At 33.7% G+C, this 14,244-nt stretch overlaps 1 protein-coding gene across 1 annotated transcript; it reads right to left on the bottom strand.

Annotated features, from left to right (window-relative positions):
* Positions 1–3,012: 3,012 nt before the first annotated feature.
* LOC110821924 (uncharacterized) lies at positions 3,013–14,238 on the bottom strand. Its single transcript, XM_022051892.2, has 12 exons — positions 14,067–14,238; positions 13,516–13,643; positions 13,150–13,212; positions 12,113–12,234; positions 7,952–8,067; positions 7,047–7,854; positions 5,546–6,277; positions 4,646–4,867; positions 4,474–4,569; positions 4,209–4,403; positions 3,959–4,072; positions 3,013–3,480 (listed from the first exon to the last, which is right to left on the bottom strand). The coding sequence occupies exons 1-12, from the start codon at positions 14,165–14,167 to the stop codon at positions 3,220–3,222; spliced, it is 2,958 nt and encodes a 985-aa protein (XP_021907584.2). The 5' UTR covers positions 14,168–14,238; the 3' UTR covers positions 3,013–3,219.
* Between the last annotated feature and the right edge of the window lie 6 nt (positions 14,239–14,244).

A 14,244-nucleotide genomic window follows, 5' to 3' on the forward strand; every position in this document is an offset into this window, starting at 1 on the left:
TACTATATATTAAAATTCTATCATTTACTATAATCCAAACAAGAGGGTAAAGATTTTTATGCTAATGGTTTCACTTCACTCTACCTTGACCTATAAATATCATGTTTCCTCTACTCATAATATTATCTCATTCTTACATTTATCTCTTGATCTTATTCTTTGCTCATTTTTTTTCTTTATTAACTTTTCTAAATGTACTTTCTAAATTTATGACTTGTTAAGTGAAAAATGTATAATATGAGAAACTTTTATTTTAATAGTTGTACAAATTAGTAAAGAGTATAATATATTATCATACTTATTATATTTAAGAAACATATTAAAAAAAAATATTGTTAAATTCATAAAGATAGCACAAGTCATCTGAAGAGAACAAACTAGCGTTGAAATATTTAGTTAAATCATGTAGTACAAAAAATTTGGAGATAATTTATACCTTTAAGCATAAGATAAAAATAATGGGAGTTGATTAGATAGGAGGAAAAATAACTTTTTTACTAAGTTAATTTGTTTTGGAATTAAACACTTAAACATAATCTATTTTTTGAAATGCTTTTTTTTTTTTTGGTTATTATATTTTTCGTTAACAAATTAAAAATTAAAAAAAATGAGTGATTTGATATTTTGAGTTCTAATTCAATAAGGTATTGTATTTTTCACTTTTATATTAAATTTTTACACGAAAAGACAAAATAATTTACTCATTAGCCTTAAAATCTCATTATAAAAGGGTAGACTAATAATACTTCAAGCTTGTTGAGAGAAGGTGGTGCAATTAACCTTAGATGTTTGCGAGGAGAAAGTATACCAATAATTTGCCTCTAAAATTTTTTCACAAACAGAAAATGTGAAAGTAAAATAGTTTAAATTTTGTAAGGAGAAGGTAGACAAATAATTTGTTCTGAAATCTCGTTAAGGGAAGATTGACTGACTAGTCTTAGACTTTCGTCAAGAGAATGTATTTTAGATATCACCATGAGAAAATAAACAAGCAATCCGCTTTGAAATCTCATTCAAAAAAAAAATAAAAAAATGAAGCACTCTCAAAATATTGTTACAACAATGTGCAATAAATAATAATTAGTAGATTCTCATTAAAGATGGCAGCACATATTCAATTCAAAGGGAAATTTAAAATAATAATAATATTAGTATTAATATTAATATTTTTTTTCTCTTGACCAAATTTTACTTATTTTTTTTTTTCAAAAATTATAAGCAAAAAAATTTCAAAAATAAATTATATATAGATATTAATTGGTGTTAATCCATTAATGCACATTAATTTAATATTTGGTGGTTAATAAATAAGAAAATAAATTTATGTCATACTTTTATTAAAACCCATTTAAAAACAAAAAATAATCCATTCCTATAACATGAAAAGATAAAGAAAAAGAAAAGTCAAAATTTTTAAACCAAAAAAATCGTAATTGATAAAAAAATTAAAATTTATTATATTCTGATTTTTCATTCAATTCAATATAAACTTTAATTTTTATATTCTTTTATTATTTTTAATAAGAATTCCACCATCACCCAACTAAAAAAAAACTATATTCCAACATATAAATTTCGCATAATTTTAAATTTATTCAAAAAAAAATATGCTAATGCAATGGCAAGTAAACAGCATGTCTTACGAGCAAAGCAAATCAAATCAAATTAAAAAAGTAATTGCAGCTAATGGTTATAACTAACTAAAAGAGACGTCAAAGTGCTATCAAATAGTAATAATAATTATATCTTTCAGCTGTGAGGTTAGTATTTTTTTATTGTAAGTTCAAATCTAATTGCAGATTTAGGATATTAATTGTATTATTTTTTTTATTAGAAGGTGGATTGTGTTTAATGTATTCAAATGTCACTTAATTATTAACTGTATAAATTTTTATTTATACATATAAAGAAAAAAAAAAAAAAAAAATTAACCATTCACATCATACAATTGTTTTCAATCAAAGTAGGTTTGTACGATTCATTAATGTCAGATACAATTGAATATGTATAAAATTTATTAATGTTTAAATTTAATTATATTTAAATAATGATCTATTAATAATTAATAATTATTATTATTTTTATTTGAATTAACAAAATAATATGATTATATATTTAAACAAATTTTTTATGTTATTCTTGCTTTATTGTATATATTAATAAATAAAAAAATATATAATATTAAATATATATTAAAATATTATATACATATATAATATATAAATAAAAACATAAATATATATAATAAAATATATATCTAAATATATAAATACATAAATAAATTTATGTATATATGTAACAAAATATATATAATTAAAAATATAAAAATATAAATTTAATTGAATATACAAATATATATTTATATAAAAAAATATAAATAATTAAATATATGTATATCTACAATATTTTGAAAAAAAAAATAAATAAATAAGAAGTGTTAGGTAGAAAAAATTAAAGAGAATAATAATATTGTAAATAATAAAAAAAATATTAAAAATATAAAAAAAAATTATTAAAACATCATAAAACCATTGAATCACTAGTTTGAAAAAATAGAAAAAATTATAATTTTGACAATCATAATTCAACCATTAACTAAAAAACTATACTATGTGTTTGAAAATGTAAATAAATAAATAAAAAAAATTATACCATCATTATTAAATCATTATCCAAATAATTTTTACCAAAGACTGATAGATAGGATGTCAAGAAGTCTTAGGTATCGTGCACTTCAATTAGGGTCTGGAGGATCTGCAGGAAGACACCGCAAGTACAAGACAACATATTCAACTTCCTCCATAAATTCTTTCACTGGAAATGAGATACATAAACATATGCATCTCTATTTTCCTGGTAAAAATCACTTACAGGGTCATCTTCTGTCAACTAACCACAAATTTCTGATTCAAAACTCTCTTTTCCATTACGTTAGCTTGATGTTACATTCCCAAAATTATCAGCAATCCACATCCCCAAAGCAAAGAAGAAAAGAAAAACAATACAAACATATAGTGGAATAACTATCTTAAATTAGGCAAGCAAAAGATCAAGAGTGGTGCAGAGTATTCTCTTTGGACTGTTGAATCTACAAAATGGGCTTTAATTAGGCCATCAAAAGAGGCATACTATAACATCTAGAAAAAACAAAAAATCCAAATTAAAACAAGTCAATGTAAAGACTCTGCCAGGACATACTACTGCAGGAAAGGCCTCACGTTACCTCCATTTTTCCCGTAGTTCTTTCCTCTCAGACAAAATCCATGTTACATAGATTGCAGCAACAAGTGCAACAATTGTGATGAGAAGTAGGGCATAGCTAAAATCCTCTGTGAGCGAATCATAGGTCCTTGAAGGTGCAAGTCGAGTGAAAAAGAGATCCACTCCATGTGCAAACAAAAGAGTTGTTGATTCCAACTTTGCAGGCACCGTTATTATGCTTCGGAGACCTTCAACCTTGACGGAATGGGTGACATAGGACTACATAAAGAATATAACAGTCAATATGAATGTATAAACAAGTGAACTTACAAGATAAAAAGCATGTGGCTCATTTACCACTCCAACTACTGTTAGTTAAGGTTTTCCAACTGAGCTTACTCAATGTGGCTTGATTGACCAAAGCAAGTAATGAGCCTAACAAACCTGAAGTGAATCCTTTACTTGCATTTGAACAGTTGGCAAAATGGAGTTAGTCAAAGTTTAGCTCCTATGAGGTCCAATTTACACTAAATTCAGTGACAACCGATATTTATCCCCCTTAAACAAGGTGAGAAGACAATTGTTAAGATGCTATATACAAAGGATTCATTTTTCGCATCTCAACTTTGGAGTAAGTATTACTCCTTAGAACAGGGTTACCCAAAATCTCCCATGCTCTCTGAAGAATTAATTACTCAATAATGTTAAACAATAGGGAGAATGACTAGGATGTATAAGCAAACACATGGAAAATAACCTGAGGAATGATCGGTAACGAATCTGTTAGAGGTATGATTCCTTCTTCTTTCTCAGCTTGTGAAGGGTTGAGTGATCTACGTGGATCTAGGAAGCGCTTATCAAGCGCTAAAACCTGCAAAAAGTTACAACGATATATCTTTAAAGAAACTTCTTTTGAATAAGAAAATATGAGTAAAGATAAACCAAATCAATGTACAGATGAAAAGGAAAAAGATGACGGATGCATCTTGCTTAGCTTTTTAACAGACCTGATCACCACTTGTACCAATGAGGAGCTGCTTTGAAGTTATACCCATTGCTGTAGATGTCACTGCTATTTCTTTCACAGAATGAGAGAAAAAGTACGACTGCGATTTTGTTACTACTTCGGGTTGGGAATATGAGGAAATGGGTACAGTAAGATTATGCTTTCCAAGAACAAATTTCCAAATATCTTTGTTGTCCTGCAAAAGTAAATTTTTGGAATAAACATAACAACAAATCTGCATAAGGAGTCCCATAATGTAGACATACCGCTCGAGACTGGTCATAAATCTCAATAACTGACATCTCATATCTGTGGGCTCTAAGATTGAAGTAGTGGTAGACAACCCAGTTCTCACTAAAAACCTACAAGATAGGTGAAGCATAAGGGATGTACCTAATTCATTAAAAGAAATAACAAAAGATAGCGATGAAAACTTACAGCATGTACAGGACCCTGTGAACCATGATGAGTCATGCGATGCAATATGCGACCAGTCACAGTATCAATAATATATACAATTATCCATGACTCCTCTGGAGAGGCTGATCCAATCTGACCAATGGCTTTTGGCGAAACAGTTGCCACAAAGAGAAGATTTTTTGATATATATTTGTACATTACATCCTGATCTGCTATAACCTTTGCTTGAGTGTGAACCACCTGGAACCCAAATCGCAAGACATCAAGTTGGCAACTAGAAAATAACAAAAATGTGCTTTAATTGAAGAGTGCATATTCAATGTGTTCTAATTGAATAGTGCATCTTCACAAAAACAAAAAGTTCCAGATCAAAACACTGTCAAACAGAGTAAAAAATATAATATCCTCTTAATAAAGCTATACAGTCCACGGTGTATTGTGCATACCTTTGTTATTATTGGTATTATTAGTATTTTACAGAAAACAAGTACTGTTAAGTACAAGAAAAGTATAGAAGAACTCCAAAGTATAGTACAGTTACAATCAAACCCACCAAAGATCAGTTTATTATGGCACCTCAGTTTCCATGCCACACGGAAATACAAATGTTAAAAGGTTTCTCATTGACCTTTGCCCATAAGGAAGCCAGAAATGTCTTCCTCTTATACAGAACTTAAGTCGAAAAGGTATGATAGCCAAAAATCAATAAAAAACTTATTTATAATTTTTAAGTTTTCAGAGAAACCTAATCTAACTCAAATCAATCAGAACTTTATTCTGGAACAAACTTGACTAATTAGTCAATCCAGATGGAAAAAAAATATTAAGGGAAAAGAACTGAAGAACTGGCCATGATCAAGTACCAGCAGAAATATATATTAGGAAAAGGAACAAAATCCATTAGCAATTTCAACTGACCTCATTTAACTTTCTTCTCACAGTCGCAATGATCTTTTCTGATTCTACAGGGAATACAACTGACCACAATTCCCTGGTGTCAAAGCAGTATTCATCGACGTCTTCTCCAGCACAATTACTTTTCAATGCATATCCTCTGATAATGCTGTTATCTGAGTCAACTGAATAATAGTATATGTTTGAAAACTCACGATGGAAAATACTACTAGCTTCAGGAATTTTGGGGTATAAATGGGCATGATTATTAGCATCTATAAGTAGATGGAGACGCTGCTCAGTCGAATCAGTAAATGGAAGTGGAATGACTTGCTCAATGGAATGAACAAGAGCCAGAGAATTTATCTCCTTCCCTGTATAGGTATCCACAAATGAAACTACACCTGGTGCATCTGAACTTAGTCCACACCTGCCAACTACAAGAACAGATGGATTCTCATCCATTGCATGCTGATGGGGGATCTGCCACTGGTACAAATTAATCCCAATAGGGCAGGGACATGATTCTGATTGGCGTAGACTTAGTAGTAATAGAGACCACACAACTCGTCCATCTCCCGTATGTAAGGCAAAAAGCTTTCCTGCTCGTGTAAGTACTATAAGCAGCTTCCGGAAACCATTGTGGTCTCTAGTCATTTTACTCTTCTCAGAACTTTTTAACCTCAATGCCTGTATGGCTACCACATCTTCGGGGTTTGCAAGCATCAGGGTTCCCTTAAGCTTCAGCATGTGTCCCTTCCAATAAAGAGCCCCATGTCAAATTTCAGTGAAAAGAATGACGATAGTTAATGAGATCAACATTGATTTTCGACTAGTGAATTCAGATGTTATTATCAAGAAAAATAACCATATCATCCTCAAGCATTCACAAAGTCCTAAATGTTGAATGAAAAATTTACACAATTCTGCAGGAAAGGTCATGTAATGGTTCAAAAAGCTGCTAACACTCAAAATTTTCTGATATTTCATCTAGGAAGTGGTTAAGAAGTGGAGACAGAATGATACTGATATAAGAATTAGAGACAAAAGATAGTCAGCTTTTCTCCTTGAAAGGTGGTAGACTCAAAAGCACTCAAAGCCAAGATCCATAATAACAATATATTAACAAACATGTGGAGCTGTTGAACAAACATATGAACTGCACTCTCAGAATCATATATAATGAATGTGCCCATTCACTATATGGAGATTTAACACTGGGCTAAACTCTTCTCCAATCAAAATAAAGTACATTTTGTTTGAGAGAGAGACAAGATTCACCCAAGTTCAATCACTTAGCTTGGCCCATTAGCATTTTAAAGCAATAATACACAAATGCACATACATGAATATAGAATATCCTACTACGAAGCAAGCGACACATAATGTTCAAGTATAAACATGTGCATATCAAGCATAAACATTTGACGGAACATATAACTATAAAACACACAAAATATTATGCCTTTCAACTTTTAACAAGATCACTTCCACTTTCTTGAAAGAACTATTTGAAGATTCATACCTTAAGCCATTCAAAGAGGTTATGCTCCACTTTTGCAACTGATACCCCTTGCTTTTCCACTGGAAGTTCTGATGTAGTGACATCAATTATTGAGGCCAATCCATCTTCTCTACTCCAAACAATTTCACCTTGTTGTAGCAAGAGAAGTGAGTGATCTTCCATTACAATCAAGGCCCTAAAGCCATGAGTCCTGTCTGTCCGGATATAATTGTTTATGAAAACTTTATGCGCAATCCCTCGCTGATTGTCCAAATGAATACTCTCTCTAAGCAAATCACTGTTCCAGTCATGACCAGCCTTCACTCTGACATGAATCTTACTGCCTTCGTGTTGAACAAGTGCAAATGCTTGTTGACCTGTTGACAGTGAGATAGCATCACTTATAGCTGTTGCATCACTGATTTTCTCCACCACCTCCAACTTCCCTTCATCTGTCACTCTTAAAACTATTGTAAGAAAATTAAGTTTTATGGAAACCATCCCTGTGACAGCAGAAGGTAATATCACTGCTTTTCCAGAAGAAGTCTCAAGAAGCTCTGAAATAAATGTAGGTTGAAAGCTAATTTCCCCATCATGGAAGGTTACTTTTACCAAACTTGTCCTGGTTGCATCAAGAGCCACAACCATGTCACTTGAAACTACCGAGATTTCCCTCACAAAACCACCAGAAAATGTTGAACTTCTATGCTTCAACAACTCTCCATCTTTAGCTTTGATATAATAGATATCAAATTGGGATGAACCAACAAATCCTAGCACATAAATTACATCACTGTCAGGAGGCTGAATCACCTGCTGAACCTCAGAGCTGCAGAAAAAGAGACCATAAAGTACATCAATATCGCCATAGTGAAAAAGAGCAGATGAGAGAGAGTAGCAACAAAAAATAAATCGGGCACGCAAACCTTTCAGTGGCAAAATCCTTCTTCCAGAGAACATCACCATCTATACTAGAAACAGCATGCAGACATCCTTTTGCAAATACAAAAATCACACTGTCCTTGTCAACCTTCAAGTTTGTCTGCACAAATAACATATTCTTGATGAAAATAATTCATTACATAAAGCCAATGGTGCAGCATGTCTGAAAAAAGGGGGGAGTGAGGAGGAGGGGGTGGTGAAGTTCTCAACAGTTTCAAAATTAATATTGAGAAGTACGAAAGCTAATCTTAGAAGAATTGCATATTATTTATATGCCAATATATGATTCCACAAATCTCCAAAAATTTTGAACGAAGCTTAAGAATAACTTCCATCGGTAGTCTTTGGAATCCTTGTATATTTTTAATTCTAAATCCTATCTGTATTATCCCGGAATGCATCATTTGGGGACTGGGCCCGTTTAGATTGGATAACAAATGGATTCAGGTGGAGGGATTCAGGAAGTTGGTGGAAGATGTGTGGAAGTAGATTAGGGTGGAAGGTACAGCCAGTTTCATCTTTGCCTCCAAATTGAAGACACTGAAAACTGAACGCAAAAAGTGGGCTAGAGAGGAGAGGAGGGGTGTAAGACTGAGAGGATGATTAGTGAAAACCTTGAGGAGCTTGTTGAGTTGGATACTTTGGAGATGGAGGGGTTGTTATGTGAGAAGGGGAGGGAGAGAAGAGTTACATTAAAAAATGATATAGCAACCAATATGAATATGGAAACTATTTCCTGGAGGCAAAAGGTTAGGGAGAAATGACTTAAAGAGAATGATAGAAATACTAAGTATTTTCATTGCATGGCAAACCATAGAAGGAAAAACAACTATGTAGAGGAGCTACGTATTAATGGGGAGACAACAGATATGAGGCAGAAAGCAATGTCATTCTTCCAACAACTGTACAAGGAAGATGGGGGCCGAAGACCACGTTTGGATGAACTCCTTTTCAAACAGCTTAGTGCAGAAAATAAAGAGGTACTGGAGGTCCCTTTTAACAGAAGAGGAGGTCCTCAAATGCTTGGGGGAATGTAACGGGGACAAGGCACCGGGCCCGACGGGTTTAATATGAAATTTTATCAGGAATTTTGGGCTGTGATCAAGGCTGATGTGATGGCTGTTTTTCATGATTTTTACAGGATGGGCTATTTTGTTCAATCTATAAATACTACTTTTTTGGTGATCATCCCTAAAGATGTTGGTGCAAAAAATATAAAGGATTTCAAGCCGATTAGCCTTGTGGGAAGTATTTACAAGCTGATTTCCAAGGTACTGGCCAAAAGAATGTCCAAGGTCTTGGGAAAGGTGATTAGAGAGAATCAAAATGCTTTTGTGGAAGGTAGATAAATATTTGATGCTGTTATGGTTGCCAATGAGACTACTGATGATATGTTGGGGCAGAAAAAGAAGGCATAATTTGTAAGATAGACATGGAGAAGGCCTGTGACTATGTGTGTTGGAAATTTGTTGGTTATATGCTTGAGAGGTTGGGATTCAGGTGTAGGTGGAGGAAATGGATAATGAATTGCATATTAACAACCTCTTTTACTGTGATGGTGAATGGAGGTCCACCATCTTTCTTTAGGGCCTCCGAAGGCCTCCGTCAAAGAGAACCCTTGTCGCCTCTATTATTCCTCACGGTTATGGAAGCATTTAGTAGGCATACGGATAGGGCCAGTGATCTTAACATGGTCAAAGGTATCGCGGTGGGTGAAGGGGTTTCCAAGGTGAAGGGATCACATCTATTTTTCGTGGATGATGCCCTTATTTTCTGCAAACCAGATCTATATTTGCTACTGCATTTGAGGTGCATATTGATTTGTTTCCAGCTAGTTTCCGGGTCGAGAATAAACATGAGGAAGACAGAAGTGGTTAGAATCAGTGATAGGAGGAATGACATGAGTTTGCTGCGGCGTTGGGTTGTAAGGTTACTACTTTGCCAATTAAATACATTGGTGCTACCTCTTGGTGCGAAATTTAAAAATGTTAACACTTGGGACCTGATTGTGGAAATGTTTGAGAAGAGACTTGTGGGATGGAAGAGAAATTTTTTATCAAAAGGTGGGAGACTTACCTTGATCAAGAGCACTCTAGCTAACTTGCCAATATATTATCTTTCTATTTTAACTATACTGGCTAGCATTGCAACAAAGCTTGAAAGGATCCAATGTAGATTCCTTTGGGGCAATGAAGAGGGGAATAGAAAATATTATTTAGTGAAATGGGATGAATAGAAGAAACCTATGTATTGGGGGAGAGGGGGGGGGGGGGTTAAGATCAATTATGGAGATGAATTATACGCTTCATCGTTAATGGCTGTGGAGGTTTCTTAATGAGGATGGAAAATTATGGAGGACGGTGGTGGAGGCGAGATGGGGTGATTGGGAGCGGGATGGGGGAAGAAAATGGCAGTTTAAACTGTATGGGGTAAGTTTATGGAAGAAAATCAGAGGGGATTGCAGCATGTTTTTGGAGTGTATTGGGTGGCAGGTGGGTAATGGTGGGGGCATTCGTTTTTTGGCAGGATGAGTGGATGGGTGATTTCAAGTTGAAAGACAGGTTTCCAAGTATATATGCTATAGCTTGTGATAGAGATATCTTGGTGGAAAAGATATATGGGAATGGTGAAGGGGGAGAGGTTGAAGTGCGTGGATTAAAAGAAATTTGAAGGATTGGGAAGTGGATGAATATTGTGATTTGCTCCTCCGCTTGGCTGACATAAATTTGGCGATCAATAGTGATAAAAGGATATGGAAACTGGACAAGCAAAAGGGTTTTTCTGTAAAGTCATACTACGTTCATTTATGCAAGAGAGATGGAGGTGCTGAGATGGCAGCACCGTATAAACAGATTTGGAGATCCAAGATTCCCCTCTAGAATGACTTTTTTTTGGGAAAGTAGTTTGACTATTGACATGCTAAAGAGGAGAGGTAACATTTTGGTAAATAAGTGCTATTTGTGTAAAGCAGGTGAGGAATCTTGCAACCAAATTTTACTTGGTTGCCCGGCAGTGTACAGCATCTGAACCATTTTTTATGGGATTATGGGGATGAATTGGGTTATAGTGGGTACTGTTAGTCAGGAGATGTGGACGTGGGCAGGAATATGTAAAAAGAAAAAACATTTAATCTTAGTTCTACTTACCATTTTATTGGGTAATATAGAAGAAAAGAAATGCAAGAGCTTTTGAGCGAATTAAACTAACTTTGTAAACGTTAGGGATAGATGAATTAACATTTTTTGTTCTATTCTATTGGGTCATGACATTAAAGATTAGGAAAATGTTTGGATAATCATTGACCACTTGATTGATATATAATTATTTTGTATATGGATGGTACCCCCTTGGTACCTATGTTTATAATAATATGCTTTTCTTTTATTTCAAAAAAAACTTTTAATTCAAAATCCTTCATTAATTTCCTAGGGCATAACCATAATATACAAAATGATACCTAAACTATTTGTTTCTAGAAGGTTATCGCTCCCTCTGAGGTTAAGATTTGTTTGACTATGATTTTAGAGTGGCTTAATTTTAATTATTTGCTTTAAGCTTGTAGGTTGAATTGTGCTTTTCACTCGTGTACTTGATGTGTTTTGCAGCAGCTGAGTGTCATATTCACCTCATCAATGGATTGCAATATGTGTGGAGATTTTTGGCTTATTTGATACTTTCAGTTTTCTTTGTTTCTCCTTTGAATCTTCACGGCTTTATTTCTCCTTCTCTTCTTGGTGTTGAGAGGAGAAAGGAGGATAAATTGTTGTTGCAAGGGGCATTATTTGCTGGGTTGTGGGTGCTGTGGTCAGAGAAAAATATGGATCTTCAAGGATCGTTTTTCTATTCGCTAGTCTCTATTCTTTTGTTAAGAGGTCAGCTCCTCCTTCCCTGTTATATCTTTCCTTCTCTTCAGTTAATGCTTCTTTTTTCTATCAGAAAACATAGACAATGACCTCACTGATTCAGACTTTATTTTTCTTTTTACTTTTTCTTTTTTTTTTGGGGAGGGGGAGGTGAGGTAGAGGCATGCACATAAAAGAGACAGCATAAATTTTTTTTCTGAAGAGAGACCACCCATAGTTAACAAAACACAAAGATATTCATTTGAAAATTTGACCAAACTGCTATATAATTTAACTACTAACCGGCACCAATAACAATGACTTGGAGGGCTTTGAGCCATGAAGAATAGATTCCCACACCATCTGTCCATCAGGAAGGTTCCAAGCTCGTAAAGTACTTCCCTCTGATGAAAGGGTAATGACATCTGAAAAATTGCATTAGACATTCATGACTCTAGATGGTTTATTGATCAAAGATTCTGTTGTTAACAATGACACCCGTGCAACCTTTAAAACATTTCATGATTGAGCAACCAAATCTAGTGATGTACATGAATATGGAAGATTTACTATGTTAATGATATTTTCTTTACTAAAATCTTATTTCCTAAACTTCCGTAATCAAGAAAAAATAGAATTAACTGACAAGGCCTGCAAAAAAAATTAAACCTTAAACTGTTGACCAGGAAGCATGTTTGATATCCATAAATATAGGAAATACAGCAAACAGCACACAGACTGTAGAACCATTAGCAATTGCAATGCAGAAGAAGATCTTAATCTGGCATAAATTTGTTATAAAGAAATTTCTATGATTATTATTATTATTTTACATTTTTAAGTTATTTAGGATTATTTAGGGGTTATAATATTTTAGTTTTCTTATGGGTAGATCTTTTTTTTAGATAAAATTTCTTATAGGTGATCTTGAATACTATAAAAATTAGAATCTTTTTTTTTTTTTTGAAAAAAAATTTCCTCATCAGTTGTAACTGGCGTCTATATAAAAGCTAGTTGCTAAAAACAAGGAGAATAGATGATGATGAACTATAGAATTACAGGAATCAAATTATCTGTCAGGAAAAAGTCGAGGTTAAAAGAGTTAAAAATGACTTGAACTTAGTGAAAAGAATTCTCGCTATACAGTGAGAAAATTCAAAATGAATTTACTAGAATATTATAAACATGCAAACACTCTATCTGATAACATGAAAATTGTTGGGAAAAACTGTTAACAAATAAGTATAACTAACAGGTACTAGGCCTAACAGAAAAGAAACTGACACTCTACAAACATTTCTGCACAAAATAAAAGAAATTAGGGTAATCAACATCCTTACATTTTCCCAAGGCAATGTCCATCCCATCAATAGCATCATTACTCCCAAGAACATGCCGCCAAACTGCATTTGATCAAGCAGTAATTGAAGTTATGAATCAATAAAAAAGGAAAATTTTTATTTCTATCAGAGGCAAATATCCAAGACAATAAGCCCGTGCATTAAAGAGGTGTTGCTTAGTGGATTTTCCATAATGTGACTCTCTATAGAGTCTTCATGTCAAAATCAACAACTGAAGGTTTTGTAGTAAAACCTAACTTACTTTAATTTGTTCCTGAATATGTGAGGATAACTCGTCTGAAAATAAAAGACTTTGTACAGAAAACTGGTATTAAAAAAAACAGAATTGATTGAATGCTAACTTACAGATCTCGCCATGCCTAAGGTCAAGTGAGGCGATAACATTCTCTTCAGTTGATACCACAACACGCTTTCGCCCAGTCTTTTGAGTATGGAACACCGCGTGCTTCACTTTTCCTATGTATTGTTGATGCCTAGAATAAAAGAAAGGAACCCGATTTCCAATCAATTATAGCAGAAGACACGGTGCTTGGTGTAATTAAAATAAATTTCCTAGATAAACAAAATTAAGAATCCACTGTTCGTAAAAGTATACTCGCATACCAAATATAAAAGCTACAAAAAGAAATTACATGTAGAAGAAGAAGAAGAAGTAAGTTTAGCATTGCATAGTATACTACGAGTAATTGGAATTCCAAGTCCGAAATATAGAACCATTAGGCAATTTTGAGACAAGTTAAAATAGCAGCGACCGAATTCAACAACAATCAATAGCGTAAGAGAAAACCAGAGACTGCAAGTAGCTACAGAGAGCGGTGCATGAGATGTTCAGTATTTAGGCTTTCTCGAGAACCAAACAGAAAAAACTGAAATCGGATAACAACAGAGCTACTTACCAATCCATGAGGCCAACTTGATCTTCGTAAAGAGAAAAAGCTACAGTTGCGGAAGAAATGATTGCTAGAAGGATAAGAAAGATCCTAACTGCCGTGCCCATGGCGACTGGCTATCTCTCTCTGTCTTCCCTCCTCGCCGATAAAGAGAGAGATCTGAAGAGAAGAGGGCGACCTGCAA

This window comes from Carica papaya, chromosome 7 (genome assembly GCF_054855325.1).
Source record: "Carica papaya isolate Zhongbai chromosome 7, ASM5485532v1, whole genome shotgun sequence".
Lineage (NCBI taxonomy): Eukaryota > Viridiplantae > Streptophyta > Magnoliopsida > Brassicales > Caricaceae > Carica > Carica papaya.